Source organism: Oncorhynchus gorbuscha, linkage group LG12 (assembly GCF_021184085.1).
Source record: "Oncorhynchus gorbuscha isolate QuinsamMale2020 ecotype Even-year linkage group LG12, OgorEven_v1.0, whole genome shotgun sequence".
NCBI classification, from domain to species: domain Eukaryota; kingdom Metazoa; phylum Chordata; class Actinopteri; order Salmoniformes; family Salmonidae; genus Oncorhynchus; species Oncorhynchus gorbuscha.
In genome coordinates this window covers 12998664-13013833 of record NC_060184.1, presented here as the reverse complement: position 1 = coordinate 13013833, position 15170 = coordinate 12998664, and the positions used below count along the sequence as shown (strand labels likewise).

General features: G+C 45.8%; 1 protein-coding gene across 1 annotated transcript; it reads left to right on the top strand.

Annotated features, from left to right (window-relative positions):
* Positions 1 to 1927: 1927 nt before the first annotated feature.
* Positions 1928 to 12166, top strand: mrpl19 (mitochondrial ribosomal protein L19). The gene is made up of 6 exons (XM_046293188.1): positions 1928 to 2067; positions 2308 to 2431; positions 2672 to 2790; positions 8992 to 9126; positions 11357 to 11538; positions 11860 to 12166. Exons 1-6 carry the CDS (start codon positions 1989 to 1991, stop codon positions 12091 to 12093), a joined length of 873 nt encoding a protein of 290 aa, XP_046149144.1. The 5' UTR covers positions 1928 to 1988; the 3' UTR covers positions 12094 to 12166.
* Positions 12167 to 15170: the final 3004 nt, after the last annotated feature.

Here is a 15170-nt window from a genome sequence, read left to right as displayed (position 1 = left end):
CACTCTGTCTGCCGTATTCTGTCTTTGTTCTTGTTTCCTTATTAGGATGCCGGTGGGCGGAGTTGAGAGGGTCGTCAGCTACATGGGAAACACCTGGGCCAGGTGTCTCCCAGGATAAATAGACCTCTTCCACATTCATGGAAGAGACTCTCTCCATGCAGACACCTTATGTAGATTGTGTTGTGGTTCTTGGTGGCCTTTTGTTTGTTTGCTTTGGCACCTTTCAACAACCTGCATTATCACATTCATTCATGCAAAACACTCACTTACACTACTGATTACTGATTACACACACCATTGGATATTTTCCTTAGTTACTTTAGTTAATAAATATATATTTTGCTACTCCTTATCTCCACGTTGCCTCCCTTTGTTACGGGCTTTGAGCCGGTTCGTGACACATACACTACCGTTCAAAAGTTTGGGATCACTTCATTAAAGAGTACCCGCAAAACACCAGTCTCAACGTCATAAGTGAGAGGCGACTCCAGGATGCTGGCCTTCTAGGCAGATTTCCTCTGTCCAGTGTCTGTGTTCTTTTACCAATCTTAATCTTTTATTGGCAGTGGTTCAAAATAAAAAATAAAAATTGGCCAGTCTGAGTTATGGCTTTTTCTTTGCAACTGCCTAGAAGGCCAGCCCCCGGAGTCGCCTCTTCACTGTTGAAGTTGAGACTGATGTTTTGCGGGTGTTATTTAATGGAGCTGCCAGTTGAGGACTTGTGAGACATCTGTTTCTCAAACTAGACACTCTAACGTACTTGTCCTCTTGCTCAGTTGTGCACCGGGGCCTCCCACTCCTCTTTCTATTCTGGTTCGAGCCATTGTACGATATCTTCAGTTTCTTGGCAATTTGTCACATGGAATAGCCTTCATTTCTCAGAACATGAGTTTCAGAAGAAAATTATTTGTTTCTGGCCATTTGGAGCCTGTAATCGAACCCACAAATGCTGATGCTCCAGATATTCAACTAGTTTAAAGAAGTCCATTCAACTAGTTTAAAGAAGTCCAGTTTTATATCTTTTTTTTTTACATTGTTTGCGAACAATGGGGCTCAAAACAGTTGGGCCCAGAATGACAGGTCACCACTGTGTTTGTGAGAAGGATGCCTCTGGGCCCGCGTTTCCCAAACTCGGTCCCAGGGACCCCAAGGGGTGCCGGTGCACATTTTGTTTTTTGCCCAAGCATTAAATCAAATCAAATTAAATTTTGATTTGATTTAATGCTTCGGCAACAAACAAAAAAATTACACAACTTATTTAAATAATGGAGTCATTATCAAGAATGTATTATTTGATTCAGTGTCAGGGGGGAAAAAAACAACTAAATGTATACCTCTTGGGGTCCACAGGACCAGGTTTGGGAAACCCTGGCCAAGAGGTATGGTTTAAACATGGCACTGGCTGATCCTCTTTAATTGCTACATTGATGGAATCTCTCAGAACCTAGTTGGAAATGTTCCCTGGTTCACATTGGGGTTTGGACGCAGGGTGGGAATAGTGTAGCATCTGTATGGCAAGGTATACTGCCTTTACCAAGAGGCCCAGGCTTTTATGTCACAGATGGTAGTGTAGGGCACGCTACTCACACTGTAACCACAGGGCAGTGGTTCAAGCTCTCCTTCAGTGGATCCTCCTCATTGCTAAAGCACAGTAAATCAAATCAAATTTGATTTGTCACATACACATGGTTAGCAGATGTTAATGCGAGTGTAGCGAAATGCTTGTAGTAGGTTGGTTATATCTTCGGCATTAGAATCAACTGAAATTATTATGACTGATTGAAATGCTGAAATTATTCAACACCACCATCCTCCTCTTCCTCCGTCTCCTCCTCCTTGTCATTTTTACCGGTGGCTCTTTGATGGAGCCTTTGTCTTTAGTGACATCGTGTGGATGAAAGGATGATGTGCATGTTGCGTCTCTTGAGACACATCCCTTTTCGGCTTCCGTAACAATTCACATGTGACAGCGAAGGTCAGCTTCCAATATGGCTGCTTGCACAAGAAGGCTTGACAAAGTTATGTTTTCAATAAGGTTGTTACGGAATATACAACATCAAAATGAACGTAAGTCACATGGAATTATAAAATAAGTATATCTCGAAGGGTTGCTAGCAATGCGTTGGGTATTCCTTAGCAAGATTTAGCCCCAAATGCCCTAAACGTTGCTAGCTAGCTACGTTAGCCAGCTAGCTAGTCACTGTGTAACAAAATTACATTGGTGTTAGCTAGCTGCTGTTCTAGTGCGACATTGCTATTAAAAAGTTTAATATTATAAACAGACGGAGTCTTTTGTTTCCTCCTTAGGTTTCTTGTCCACGTCTATGCGTCGCCTCGACGAGGGGAGTGACGGTGGCAAGCCAACAAAATTCACCCCTCCACCAAAACCTGTCATAATTGACAAAACCCAGTCCGAGGCTTCACTGCGAAAGTAAGAGCATTCTAGCGAACAAACTGTGTTCATAACACTGAACACATGGTGATGTGATGCTAACCTGGTCCTATAGTTGCTCTTGCCACCTCAATTTCTGTCATTGTCAAACATTGGCACGATAACACAAACTACAATGTGATTTATAGTTAGGTTCCTTTTGTAATTCCTCCTATTTTATCAGAAATGATGCAACATGATATCATTCCATTCCTGTTTTGATTCTGTTTTTGAATACAGGTTCCTGAGTCCAGAATTCATCCCTCCCCGACAGAGAATAAACCCACTGAAGTTCGCTATTGAGCGCAAAGACATGATCCAGAGGAGGAAAGTGCTCAACATTCCGGAGTTTTATGTCGGTAAGAGACCTTTTGAGACCGTTGGTTTATAAATGAGACTTCAATACACACCATCACATCTACTAGCTACTAGCTAGCTCTCTCAAACTCTGGGCGGCAATCTGCCTTCTCCCTACAGTTCTCAGCCATTCATTTTGCCCGCAACTGCCTCGAACTACAATGGCTTTCAAGACAAACACCCTTTCTCTTTCATCAGCAAGAAAGAATCCTTTAAATAAATAAGATGCACTTTCTGTAGCAGTTACAGATCCATACAGCTATGGAGCCTTCATCCTACTAAACTACACTGTAGCAGTTACAGATCCATTCAGCTATGGAGCCTTCATCCTACTAAACTACACTGTAACAGTTACAGATCCATACAGCTAGAGAGCCTTCATCCTACGAAACTACACTGTAGCAATTACAGATCCATACAGCTATAGAGCCTTCATCCTACTAAACTACACTGTAGCAGTTACAGATCCATACAGCTATAGAGACTTCATCCTACTAAACTACACTGTAGCAGTTACAGATCCATACAGCTATAGAGACTTCATCCTACTAAACTACACTGTAGCAGTTACAGATCCATACAGCTATAGAGACTTCATCCTACGAAACTAGACTGTAGCAGTTACAGATCCATACAGCTATGGGTGACACCAACTGACAAAGCTGTATGTCTGCTACTCTCCCCCAGTAACTCTTACACGCAGGTATTCGGACCGTACTAGATGGCTAATTAACACAGAGGTTCCTCTTTTTTCCTCTGTCTGCTTTCCATAAACTAGCTTTGTAACATGGAGATATGGCCGTGTGGGAACACTGAGGTCCGTACGCTTCCAATACCGTACCGCAAGCAGCGTATGTTCATGTTGAGATTTGAGCACCGGGGTGCTTAACAAATCTCCCCTCTACAGAAGAAGCCTTCGTCCAATGACTCGTATGTATAATATAATGGAACTGAGAGTCCTGATCAAAGGGCTAAGCTACTAGCCAGCCCTGTACAGAACAGTCTATTGAGAGCGCCATTCAACGAACCATGCTGAAAATGTGATCAATTCTGTTGCAATCAAGCTACTTGCGTTCAGTCATCATTGTAAAGCATTTATTGGATTGCTAATGTAACAGGCTTCACTCTGCTGCTTAGCTGAAGGGCTTCCTTGCTCACAGCATCCTTACCAGTTCTTAATCTGGCACCCATCACACATGCTGAGCTGCCAATGTGGCCATTAGCAGTGTTGTGTGAGGAATTTAAAATGTTTCCCTGCTTCACGGCCAGGTGGACTGGGGATAGCAACGAGTCATCAGGCCAGATAGTCCTGAGGCATGGTCCTAGGGCTTAGGTCCTCTGAGAGAGAATTAGAGAGAGCATACTTAATTCACACAGGACACCAGATAAGACTGGAGAAATACTCCAGATATAACAGACTGCCTGACCCTAGCCCCCCGACACATAAAGTACTGCAGCATAAATACTGGAGGCTGAGACAGGAGGGGTCGGGAGACACTGGCCCCATCCGACGATATCCCCGGACAGGGCCAACCAGGCAGGATATAACCCCACCCACTTTGCCAAAGCACAGCCCCCACACCACTAGAGGGATATCTTCAACCACCAACTTACCATCCTGACATCAGGAATTAATCTATTAATTTCCCAACAACATAATAAATAGATAAAAACAACTCCTACCACCCCTCGTGACATAATAAAAACACTGAGCTTTGTTTAATCATTTATTAATTATCAGTGTATTTGAAGATATATTTTTCAGTAAGTCTGTTTATTGGGACATAAACATCAGGTGCTAAACTAAGTATGGACAGAATAAAACAATTATTAAATATATTTTTAAAATAACAAAAACATTGATGGAAATATGAATACCAGCATACTATAAATATTACTTTGAATACATACGCTTTGGATAAAAGCGTCTGCTAAATGGCATATTACATCAATTAGGCTTAACACCGTCGCAGTATCAGGGGCATGTTGCATCCAGTTTGGTAGCACATCCCCTACAAGCCACAGGCAATGTATCCCCCTACAAGCCACAGGCAATGTATCCCCCTACAAGACACAGGCAATGTATCCCCCTACAAGACACAGGCAATGTATCCCCCTACAAGACACAGGCAATGTATCCCCCTACAAGACACAGGCAATGTATCCCCCTACAAGACACAGCCAATGTATCCCCCTACAAGCCACAGCCAATGTATCCCCCTACAAGCCACAGCCAATGTATCCCCCTACAAGCCACAGCCAATGTATCCCCCTACAAGCCACAGGCAATGTATCCCCCTACAAGCCACAGGCAATGTATCCCCCTACAAGACACAGCCAATGTATCCCCCTACAAGACACAGGCAATGTATCCGCCTACAAGACACAGCCAATGTATCCCTACAAGACACAGCCAATGTATCCCCCTACAAGACACAGCCAATGTATCCCCTACAAGCCACAGGCAATGTATCCCCCTACAAGCCACAGGCAATGTATCCCCCTACAAGACACAGCCAATGTATCCCCTACAAGACACAGCCAATGTATCCCCTACAAGCCACAGGCCCTACAAGACACAGCCAATGTATCCCCCTACAAGACACAGCCAATGTATCCCCCCCCACAGCCAAGCCACAGGCAATGTATCCCCCTACAAGCCACAGGCAATGTATCCCCTACAAGCCACAGGCAATGTATCCCCCTACAAGCCACAGGCAATGTATCCCCCTACAAGCCACAGGCAATGTATCCCCCTACAAGACACAGGCAATGTATCCCCCTACAAGACACAGCCAATGTATCCCCCTACAAGACACAGCCAATGTATCCCCTACAAGACACAGCCAATGTATCCCCCTACAAGACACAGGCAATGTATCCCCTACAAGACACAGGCAATGTATCCCCCTACAAGACACAGGCAATGTATCCCCCTACAAGCCACAGGCAATGTATCCCCCTACAAGACACAGGCAATGTATCCCCCTACAAGCCACAGTCAATGTATCCCCTACAAGCCACAGCCAATGTATCCCCTACAGTGGTTGCTCCACTAAAAGTTTTGTGATTATGCTGCGGGATTTAGAGGTGATTTGTGGTTTAGTACTGTACCCTGTGTCACCACTTCATATCTCCAGACCAGCACAAGGGGGAGTTAGAGGTGATTTGTGGTTTAGTACTGTACCCTGCGTCACCACTTCATTTCTCCAGACCAGCACAAGGGGGAGTTAGAGCACTGATTATGCTATTGGGTCCTACTGTGTCTGTGACAATGAATGGGTGACATAAACCTAAATAGAAACTAAACGTTATTTGAAAACAAAATAATCTCCAAAATGTGTTTTTTTTAAACAAAGCGAATATTATTAATTTAGAATTATATAAAAGCCCGTTGGATATTCTCACATATATTATTAACCCTGTTATTAGCAGGACAATTATACATTGGTCATGGTTCCTGAGCGGTGCACAATCGGATTGCCTTGCAGTTCCAGGTTCCACTAAAAGCAGGGTTCAAGGCAGGGGGCACGTGATGGGCTGCAAAGCCGTGCACAGAAGACAGACCTAGACCATGGGGGGGGTGGACAGGTTACAGAGCCGTGCACAGAAGACAGACCTAGCCCATGGGGGGGGGGGGGGCAGGTTACAGAGCCGTGCACAGAAGACAGGCCTAGCCCATGGGGGGGGTTACAGAGCCGTGCACAGAAGACAGGCCTAGCCCATGGGGGGGCAGGTTACAGAGCCGTGCACAGAAGACAGGCCTAGCCCATGGGGGCCCATGGGGAGGTTACAGAGCCGTGCACAGAAGACAGGCCTAGCCCATGGGGGGGGGGGCAGGTTACAGAGCCGTGCACAGAAGACAGACCTAGGCCTAGCCCATGGGGGGGGGGGGGGCAGGTTACAGAGCCGTGCACAGAAGACAGGCCTAGCCCATGGGGGTGGGGGGCAGGTTACAGAGCCGTGCACAGAAGACAGGCCTAGCCCATGGAGGGGGGGTAGGTTACAGAGCCGTGCACAGAAGACAGGCCTAGCCCATGGGGGAGGGGCAGGGGGGGTGGACAGGTTACAGAGCCGTGCACAGAAGACGGGCCTAGTCCATGGGGGAGGGACAGGGGGGGTGGACAGGTTACATGGAGTGTCGTCCATTGACATTATTTTCTGGCACATTGGACATTCCTGAGTGCCCTTCTGTTTCCAGAATTCTTATAGACGAACTTTGCAGACGCTGTGTTTACACAGGACTAGAGGTCGACCTCTACACAGGTCAGCAGAGATCCTCCTCAGGAAGGAAATGTTTAGAGGTCATTGTTTCACCACCGTCTCTCCTTTAATGGGTACGGTTTACTTTAACTTTTGAAAATGTGAGAGCAGTAAAGTCAGTTGAACTTGGATATCCCAGTTTAGAATAGGTCATGGTGTCTCTTTGTCTTCTGCTTATTTATTTCCAACAATTATAAATCCATTGAATTGGCAAATGTATTACTTAGACCAAATGCTAAGAGCACTGCTGAATATCTGTTTTCTGTTGTGAGCTTTACACCCTCCTGTTCGACGGGTGGAGTTCTGCAAATTAGGAGTCTGCATACAGTTTGTGTGTGGTGTGTTCAGTTTAATTTTCAAATTGCAGAAAGACTGCAAGCTCTCTCTGCTATACTAGACATTTACAAAACACCAGCTCCAATGAACAATTACAATGTAATATTTACTAATATGGTATACCATAACAAAAAAACTACAAGTATTCAGACCCTTTAACTCAGTACTTTGTTGAAGCAACTTTGGCAGCTATTACAGCCTCGAGTCTTCTTGGGTATGACACTACAAGCTTGGCACACCTGTATTTGGGGAGTTTCTCCTATTCTTCTCTGCAGATCCTCTCCAGCTCTGTCAGGTTGGATGGAGAGCGTCACTGCACAGCTATTTTCAGGTCTCTCCAGAGATGTTTGAACGGTTTCAAGTCCGGGCTCTGGCTATGCCACTCAATGACATTCAGAGACTTGTCCTGAAGCGTTGTCTTGGCTGTGTGCTTAGGGTCATTGTCCTTTTGGAAGGTGAACCTTTGTCCCAGCATGAGGTCCTGAGTGCTCTGGAGCAGGTTTTCATCAAGGATTTCTCTGTACTTCGCTCCGTTCATCTCTCCTTCGATCCTGGGTAGTCATCAAGTCTCTGCCACTGAAAAACATTCCCACAGCATGATGCTGCGACCACCATGCTTCACTGTAGGGATGGTGCCAGGTTTCTTCCAGGCGTGGCGCTTGGTATTCAGACCAAAAGTTCAATCTTGGTTTCATCAGACCAGAGAATCTTGTTTCTCATGATCAGAGTCCTTTAGGTGCCTTTTGGCTTCCGTCACGCCACTTTACCATAAAGGCCTGATTGGTGGAGTGCTGCAGTGATGGTTTTCCTTCTGGAAGGTTCTCCCATCTCCACAGAGGAACTCTGGAGCTCTGTCAGCATGATCATCCGGTTCTTGGTAACCTCCCTGACCTAGGCCCTTCTCCCCTGATTGCTAAGTTTGGCCGGGTGGCTAGCTCTAGGAAGAGTCTTGGTGGTTCCAAACTTCTTTCATTTAAGAATGATGGAGGCCACTGTTCTTGGGGACTTTCAATGCGGTAGAAATGTTTTGGTACCCTTCCCCAGATCTGTGCCTCGACACAGTCCTGTCTCAGAGCTCTACGGACAATTCCTTCAACGTCATGGCTTTGTTTTTGCTCTGATATGCACTGTCAACTGTGGGACCATATATAGACAGGTGTGTGCCTTTCCAAATCATGTCCAATCAATTGAATTTGCCACCGGTAGACTCCAAGTTGTAGAAACATTGCAAGGATGATAATTGGAAACAGGATGCACCTGCGCTCAATTTCAAGTCTCATAGCAAAGGGTCTGAATGCTTATGTATTTAAGCTATTTCTGTAATTTATTTTTTATAAATGTACATAAAATTCTAAATACCTGTTTTCGTTTTGTCATTATGGGATATTGTGTGTAGATTTGTGGAAAAACATTTAAATAAATGTTAGAATAAGGCTGTAACAAAATGTGGAAAAGGGTAAGGGGTCTGAATACCTTCCTGAAGGCTCTGTATTGTATATCTCATCACATGATGAGGAGCGATTACTGACCTTTATCTTTTTAAAGCTGTTATCAAATGAATGTGTTGCTTTTGATCGACTTAAATTAGTCGTTGTGTTTTGCAGGGAGTGTCTTAGCTGTGACCATGGCGGACCCTCATGCCAGCGGCAAAACCAACCGCTTTATGGGCATCTGCATCCAGAGAGGTGGCCATGGACTGGGAGCCACATTTGTCCTTAGGAATATCATCGACGGCCAAGGTGGGGATAGTCATGAAGTACACAACAGTTGTGAAGAGAGAGAGTGTGTGCGTGTTTGTGCCGCCAAGGCTCTTCTGGAGGTTAAATCAGTGGCATAGAAGGTTATATTGTTTCCTGGATAAATATCTCCGTTGGATGAGTCTGAAACATCAGTTGTGACTATTCAATCTGAAGTGTAGAACCTCAGTTTCCATTGGTTTAGGTCGTGTGGCCAATACTTCCTGGAGAGCTACTGGGTAGGCTCCCGTGTAGCGCAGCGGTCTAAGGCACTGCATCTCAGTGCTTGAGGCGTTACTACAGACACCCTGGTTCGAATCCAGGCTGTATCACAACCGGCCGTGATTGGCAGTCGCATAGGGCGGCATACAATTGGCCCAGCGTCATCCGGGTTTGGTCGGTGTAGGCCGTCATTGTAAATAAGAATTTGTTCTTAGTTAAATAGAGGTTAAATAAAAAGAACAAAACAATGTATATATGTATATAAACGCATCACGTAAAGTGTCCCATGTTTCAAAGATCCCAGAAATGTTTCACGTGCACAAAAAGCTTATTTCTCCAAAATGTTGTGCTCAAATTTGTTGTTCCTGTTAGTGATCATTTCTCCTTTCCAAAATAATCCATCCACATGACAGATGTGGCATATTAAGAACAGCACGGTCATTACACAGGTGTACCTTGTGCTGGGGACAAAAGGCCACTGTAAAATGGGCAGTGTTGTTACACAACACAATGCCGCAGATGTCTCAAGTTTAGTTGGAGTGTGCAATTGGGGTGCTGACTGCAGGAAGGTCCATCGGAGTTGTTGCTAGAAAATGTCATGTTAATTTCTTTACCGTAAGCTGTCTCCAACGTCGTTTTAGAGAATTTGGCAGTACGTCCAACCAGCTCCGCAACCACCGACCACGTGTAATCATTCCAGCCCAGGACCTCCACATCCGGCTTCTTCACCTCCGGGATTGTCTGAGGCCAGCCACCCGGACAGATGATGAAACTGGATTTGCACAACCAAATAATTTCTGCACAACTGTTCGACAGTCTCAGGGAATCTCATCTGCGTGCTCTTCGTCCTCACCAGGGTCTTGACCTGACTGCAGTTCGGTGTCATAACTGGCTTCAGTGGGAAAATGCTCACCTGTGATGGTGACTGACACGTTGGAGAAGTGTGCTCTTCATGGATTAATCCCGTTTTCAACTGTACCAGGCAGATGGCAGACAGCTTGTATGGTGTCGTGTTGGCGAGCATTTGCTGAAGTCAACGTTGTGGACAGAGGGCTCCATGGTGGTGGTGGGGTTATGTTATGGGTAGGCTTAAACTATGAACAACGAACACGATTGTATTTTATTGATTGCAGTTTGAATGCACAGAGATAACGTGATGAGATCCTGAGGCCCATTGTCGTGTCATTCATCTGCTGCCATCACCTCATGTTTCAGCATGATAATGCACAGCCTCATGTCGCAAGGATCTGTACACAATTCCTGGAAGCTGAAAATGTCCCAGTTCTTCCATTTCCTGTATTTGACACAAACTGAAAGGAAGTAATGTCACCAGACTTGTTCCAGTTCCCGCCAACATCCAGCAACTTCGCACAGCCATTGAAGAGTGAGACAACATTCCACAATCGACAGCCTGATCAACTCTATGTGAAGGAGATGTGTCACGCTGCATGATGCAAGCGGTTGTCACACCAGATACTGACTTGTTTTCTGACCCAAGCCCCTACCTTTTTAAGGTATCTGTGACCAACAGATGCATATCTGTATTCCCAGTCATATGAAATCCATAGATTAGGGCCTAATGAATTCATTTTCAATTGACTGATTTCCTCATATGAACTGTAACTCAGTAAAATGTTTGAAGTTGTTGCATTTTATAGATTTGGTTGAGTGTAGTCAGGTGATTCTAGATTAGGATCGTAGTGAAAGCCAGCAGAGGGCCACCCCAGGACCAGGTTTGGGCAGACTTGATTTAGTGCCTGTGAACTCTGATTAAAGGCCTGGGGTGACACACACTTCCTGGAGGACTGTCTGCTGGCTGTTGTTACTTCCTTTCAATTTGTGACCAATTAAGACCTAGACAAGCAGGTGAGGGGAGTTCCTAACTAATCAATGAGCTTAATTGATCGATCAAGTACAAACTTGCAGACTCTCGGCCCTCCAGGACGGGAATTTGACACGTGCCCTAGGCCATGATAATTATTGGCTGAGTGTATCTCTCTCTCTCCCTCAGGAGTTGAGATCTGCTATGAAATGTATAGCCCACGGCTGCAGCAGCTGGAGGTGCTGAAGCTGGAGAAAAGGCTGGACAACAATCTGATGTACCTGAGAGATGCCCTGCCCGAGTACAGCACTGTGAACTTGGACATGAAGCCTGTGCCCCACTCTGTCACCGGGGACGTGCCCGTCAATAAGGTACGTGTCTGGCTTCCACTCACTCATGACACATAGTTATTAATCAATCATATTGACCTCTGAATGAACAACAGATATGGCTGTTAGTCAGCTCAAATCAAACTTGAGTTGTTTATTCTGTTTAACGCGATGCTGAGACGCTTCATATTTAGACGTATGTTTCACTTAACAATTGAAGTCAGTTCTCATAACATGGAAGTGGCCTTTTATTTATTTTTTAACAAACATGTATTGCTAAAGCCAGGATTGGTACTGATTCATCACCCGAGGCCTGTCTGTACAGGGCAGTATTGGTTTGACCTGTATCTCTCTTCCCTCTAGACCAGAGTGCGGATGCGTCCTAAGCCGTGGTCCAAGCGCTGGGAGCGGCCCAAGTACAACGTGCAGGGCATCCGCTTCGACCTGTGTCTGTCGCCCGAGAAGCTGGAGCACGCCCAGAAGTGGGCGGAGCCCTGGCGGGAGTATGACATGCTGAAAGAGTACGACACCACGGCCCTGGAGGAGCGCTTCCTTAAGGAGGTGCAGACGGAGATGAGCAAGTCAACATGCCCCTAACCCTCTCTCAACCAGGGGTGGGTAGTTCAATAAGCGGGTGGGCAGCTCCAGTAAGTGGGTGGGCAGTTCAATAAGCGGGTGGGTAGTTCAATAAGCGGGTGGGTAGTTCAATAAGCGGTTGGGTAGCTGCAGTGAGCGGGTGGGTAGTTCAATGAGCGGGTGGGTAGCTGCAGTGAGCGGGTGGGTAGTTCAATGAGCGGGTGGGTAGCTGCAGTGAGCGGGTGGGTAGTTCAATAAGCGGTTGGGTAGCTGCAGTGAGCGGGTGGGTAGTTCAATGAGCGGGTGGGTAGCTGCAGTGAGCGGGTGGGTAGTTCAATAAGCGGTTGGGTAGCTGCAGTGAGCGGGTGGGTAGCTCCAGTGAGCGGGTGGGTAGCTCCAGTGAGCGGGTGGGTAGCTCCAGTGAGCGGGTGGGTAGCTCCAGTGAGCGGGTGGGTGGTTCAATGAGCGGGTGGATAGCTCCAGTGAGTGGGTGGGTAGCTCCAGTGAGAGCGTGGGTAGCTCCAGTGAGCGCGTGGGTAGCTCCAGTGAGCGCGTGGGTAGCTCCAGTGAGCGCGTGGGTAGCTCCAGTGAGCGCGTGGGTAGCTCCAGTGAGCGGGTGGGTAGCTCCAGTGAGCGGGTGGGTAGCTCCAGTGAGCGGGTGGGTAGCTCCAGTGAGCGGGTGGGTAGCTCCAGTAAGCGGGTGGGTAGCTCCAGTGAGAGCGTGGGTAGCCCCAGCAGCAGTGTGCTGGTTTTACTGTCAAATCAATACATTACATAAAGTTGTGGAAAACAAATCTAGTTTATTCACTCAATGAGCAATTAGTGACATGAATAGATGGATGAAGTGCCTGGGAGATGAAAAGCACCAGACAGTGCTGCCTCTGAGGAACAGCCATCCCTGTTAAGCTCTTTCAACACTCAATGGCCCTCGGTCTTCCACCCGTCTCCATGTACTTGATGTCTGGTGAGAGGTGGAGAGGAACATTTAGGAGTCAATCTCCCAGGGATGATGGTGGAACCGTCTGCATAGCTGTGGTTACCTGCTTGCTTCATCGTATCTTGTATTGTATGTCTGGAAAAGTGTTTATGCATATCAATGTGCAGTTGCAAGTATCCATTTCTAAATTAAAAAGCTGTTAAACATGTTTCCCTTGTCCTTTTAATACATGATGTATGATGTTGTAAGACACTTGATAGGTCCCACTTTTCTAGACAAACACTTGACTGTTTTATAATGCATTGATTTCAGTTGTAACAGAGCTGAAGCACTTGAGCGTGAGAATTAGTCTGTGGTCATGTGAAGTGTGCATTAGTGCTAGTTGGACGCTGAATGTGATATCAGAGGAACTGAGAGCTGTGCTAATTACCATTTCAGTATTAATGATGACAGGAAGACCCATATTAGGAAAGTCTCAGAGTTCCTGCCTGGTCTTCAGTCAATGGAACAGTGTGCCAGCCCAGAGAGAAGGCCTATGTCCAAATTGTCATAGTACGTCCTAGTTTATGTCTTTTGCGTACGCAAAAAATAGGAAGTCAAGTCGTATGCAAAATGTATCAAATTTGAGTAGGCTTTAAATTACAGGATGGCATGCTCATTTTCCTTTTCATGATGGAGTGAAAACCAAAAACTCTCCAGGAGGATTGTTGGCCAGCCCTGCACTACCTCATCATATTCAAATAAGACACTGCTACGTTGACCTTTTTGTGTTTTAGTTAACTGTACAAAGTTACAAGTTTTCCATGTAATTACCATGTTGAATCACTTTATTTTAACACTAGGGTGCACTGTTGTGTCATAACATTGAACGGAACCGTCTTTGTTGAAACTGATGGCTTTCATGAGGCATTGTATTGCTTAATGTGCACTTTTAGTACCTATTTAAATGTAGCGCAGCAGCACATAGGGGGAAAAATAATTTTAAAAAAGATTCCTTTGCAAAAGAATGGCAAATATGTTCATAGCCTTGAGTAGATGTTGACATCAACTAGCTGTGGACACCTGCAGTAGTTTGTTTTTCCACTCACTATAGGAAAAGTAATGTGGTTTTGAGATGACATGTTCCATAGTGTTAGTTCCAGTTAGCACTGTAAAGTCATGCCGGTGATGTGTGTGTTTGTGTCGGTAAACACCCTTGGAGCCTGTAATGTCATGCCTGTGATCTGTGTGTGTGATCGGACTCCTCCTACACTCTGTAATTTCTCCACGTTACAGGAGCGGTCTGTAATACAGGAATGCCAGATGTTTACTCAACTCATTATGGACCACACATCCTCATAAACACACTCCCACACACAGACACATGCACACACTGGCAGCACTCGACCATTCCTTTGTAGATGAGTTTCTATAATGGCATAAAGATGGAGGAATTCAGGTATGATGTCATTGTTTTTAGCACTACCCATTATTAAACTACGACACGCGACATGGTTCGTTGTGCCTATAATTCAGCAAAAACATTTCAAATTGCCGCCGTCTTGGATCTAAAATTGGGATCATCTATACTCTGCTAATGACCATACAAGAAAGAGTAAGAGCACTGTACAATCCGGAGAACTTAACAAATTAGGTGTTATCTTCATCACTCTCATGTTCTGTCTCTCATTCTCTCCTTTTCTGTGTTCCATCTAGTCTTCCTCTCTGTCTCCGTTTGTCTCTCCGTGTGATCATGTCCCTGCCTGTGATTTCTTTCTTAAGACAAAACCCACACGTATCTGTAAATTTGTTGAACTCTCAATCTCTGTGTTTGTGTGAGCATGCATGCGAGAGAAAACTGTACTGTGCCACAAGATATTAGGACCACCCATAGACCCATATAAATTACAGGCTTGAGTTACACCCCGCTGTGACACTGTGTGTCTGTGTGTTTTTGCGTGCGTGTGCATGCGTGTGTGTGTGTTCTGGTCCACCGTAGTCCTAGGTAAATGACACACTTGAGTATCACCATATGTTCCAGTGAAATAACATGACTGCCTGCTGCTCCTCCCTCCCACTGTCCCTTCGGGCCAGACTGAAGCTCCTGCTGCTCCTCCATCCCACTGTCCCCTCGGGCCAGACTGGAGCTCCTGCTGCTCTTCCATCCCACTGTCCCCTCGGG

Coding starts and splice junctions, on each gene's coding strand:
- mrpl19 (XM_046293188.1), top strand. CDS start 1,989: ATGGCTGCTTGCACAAGAAGGCTTGACAAAGTTATGTTTTCAATAAGG. Junction 9,127..11,356: donor GAATATCATCGACGGCCAAG/GTGGGGATAGTC, acceptor TCTCTCCCTCAG/GAGTTGAGATCTGCTATGAA. Junction 11,539..11,859: donor GGGACGTGCCCGTCAATAAG/GTACGTGTCTGG, acceptor TCTTCCCTCTAG/ACCAGAGTGCGGATGCGTCC.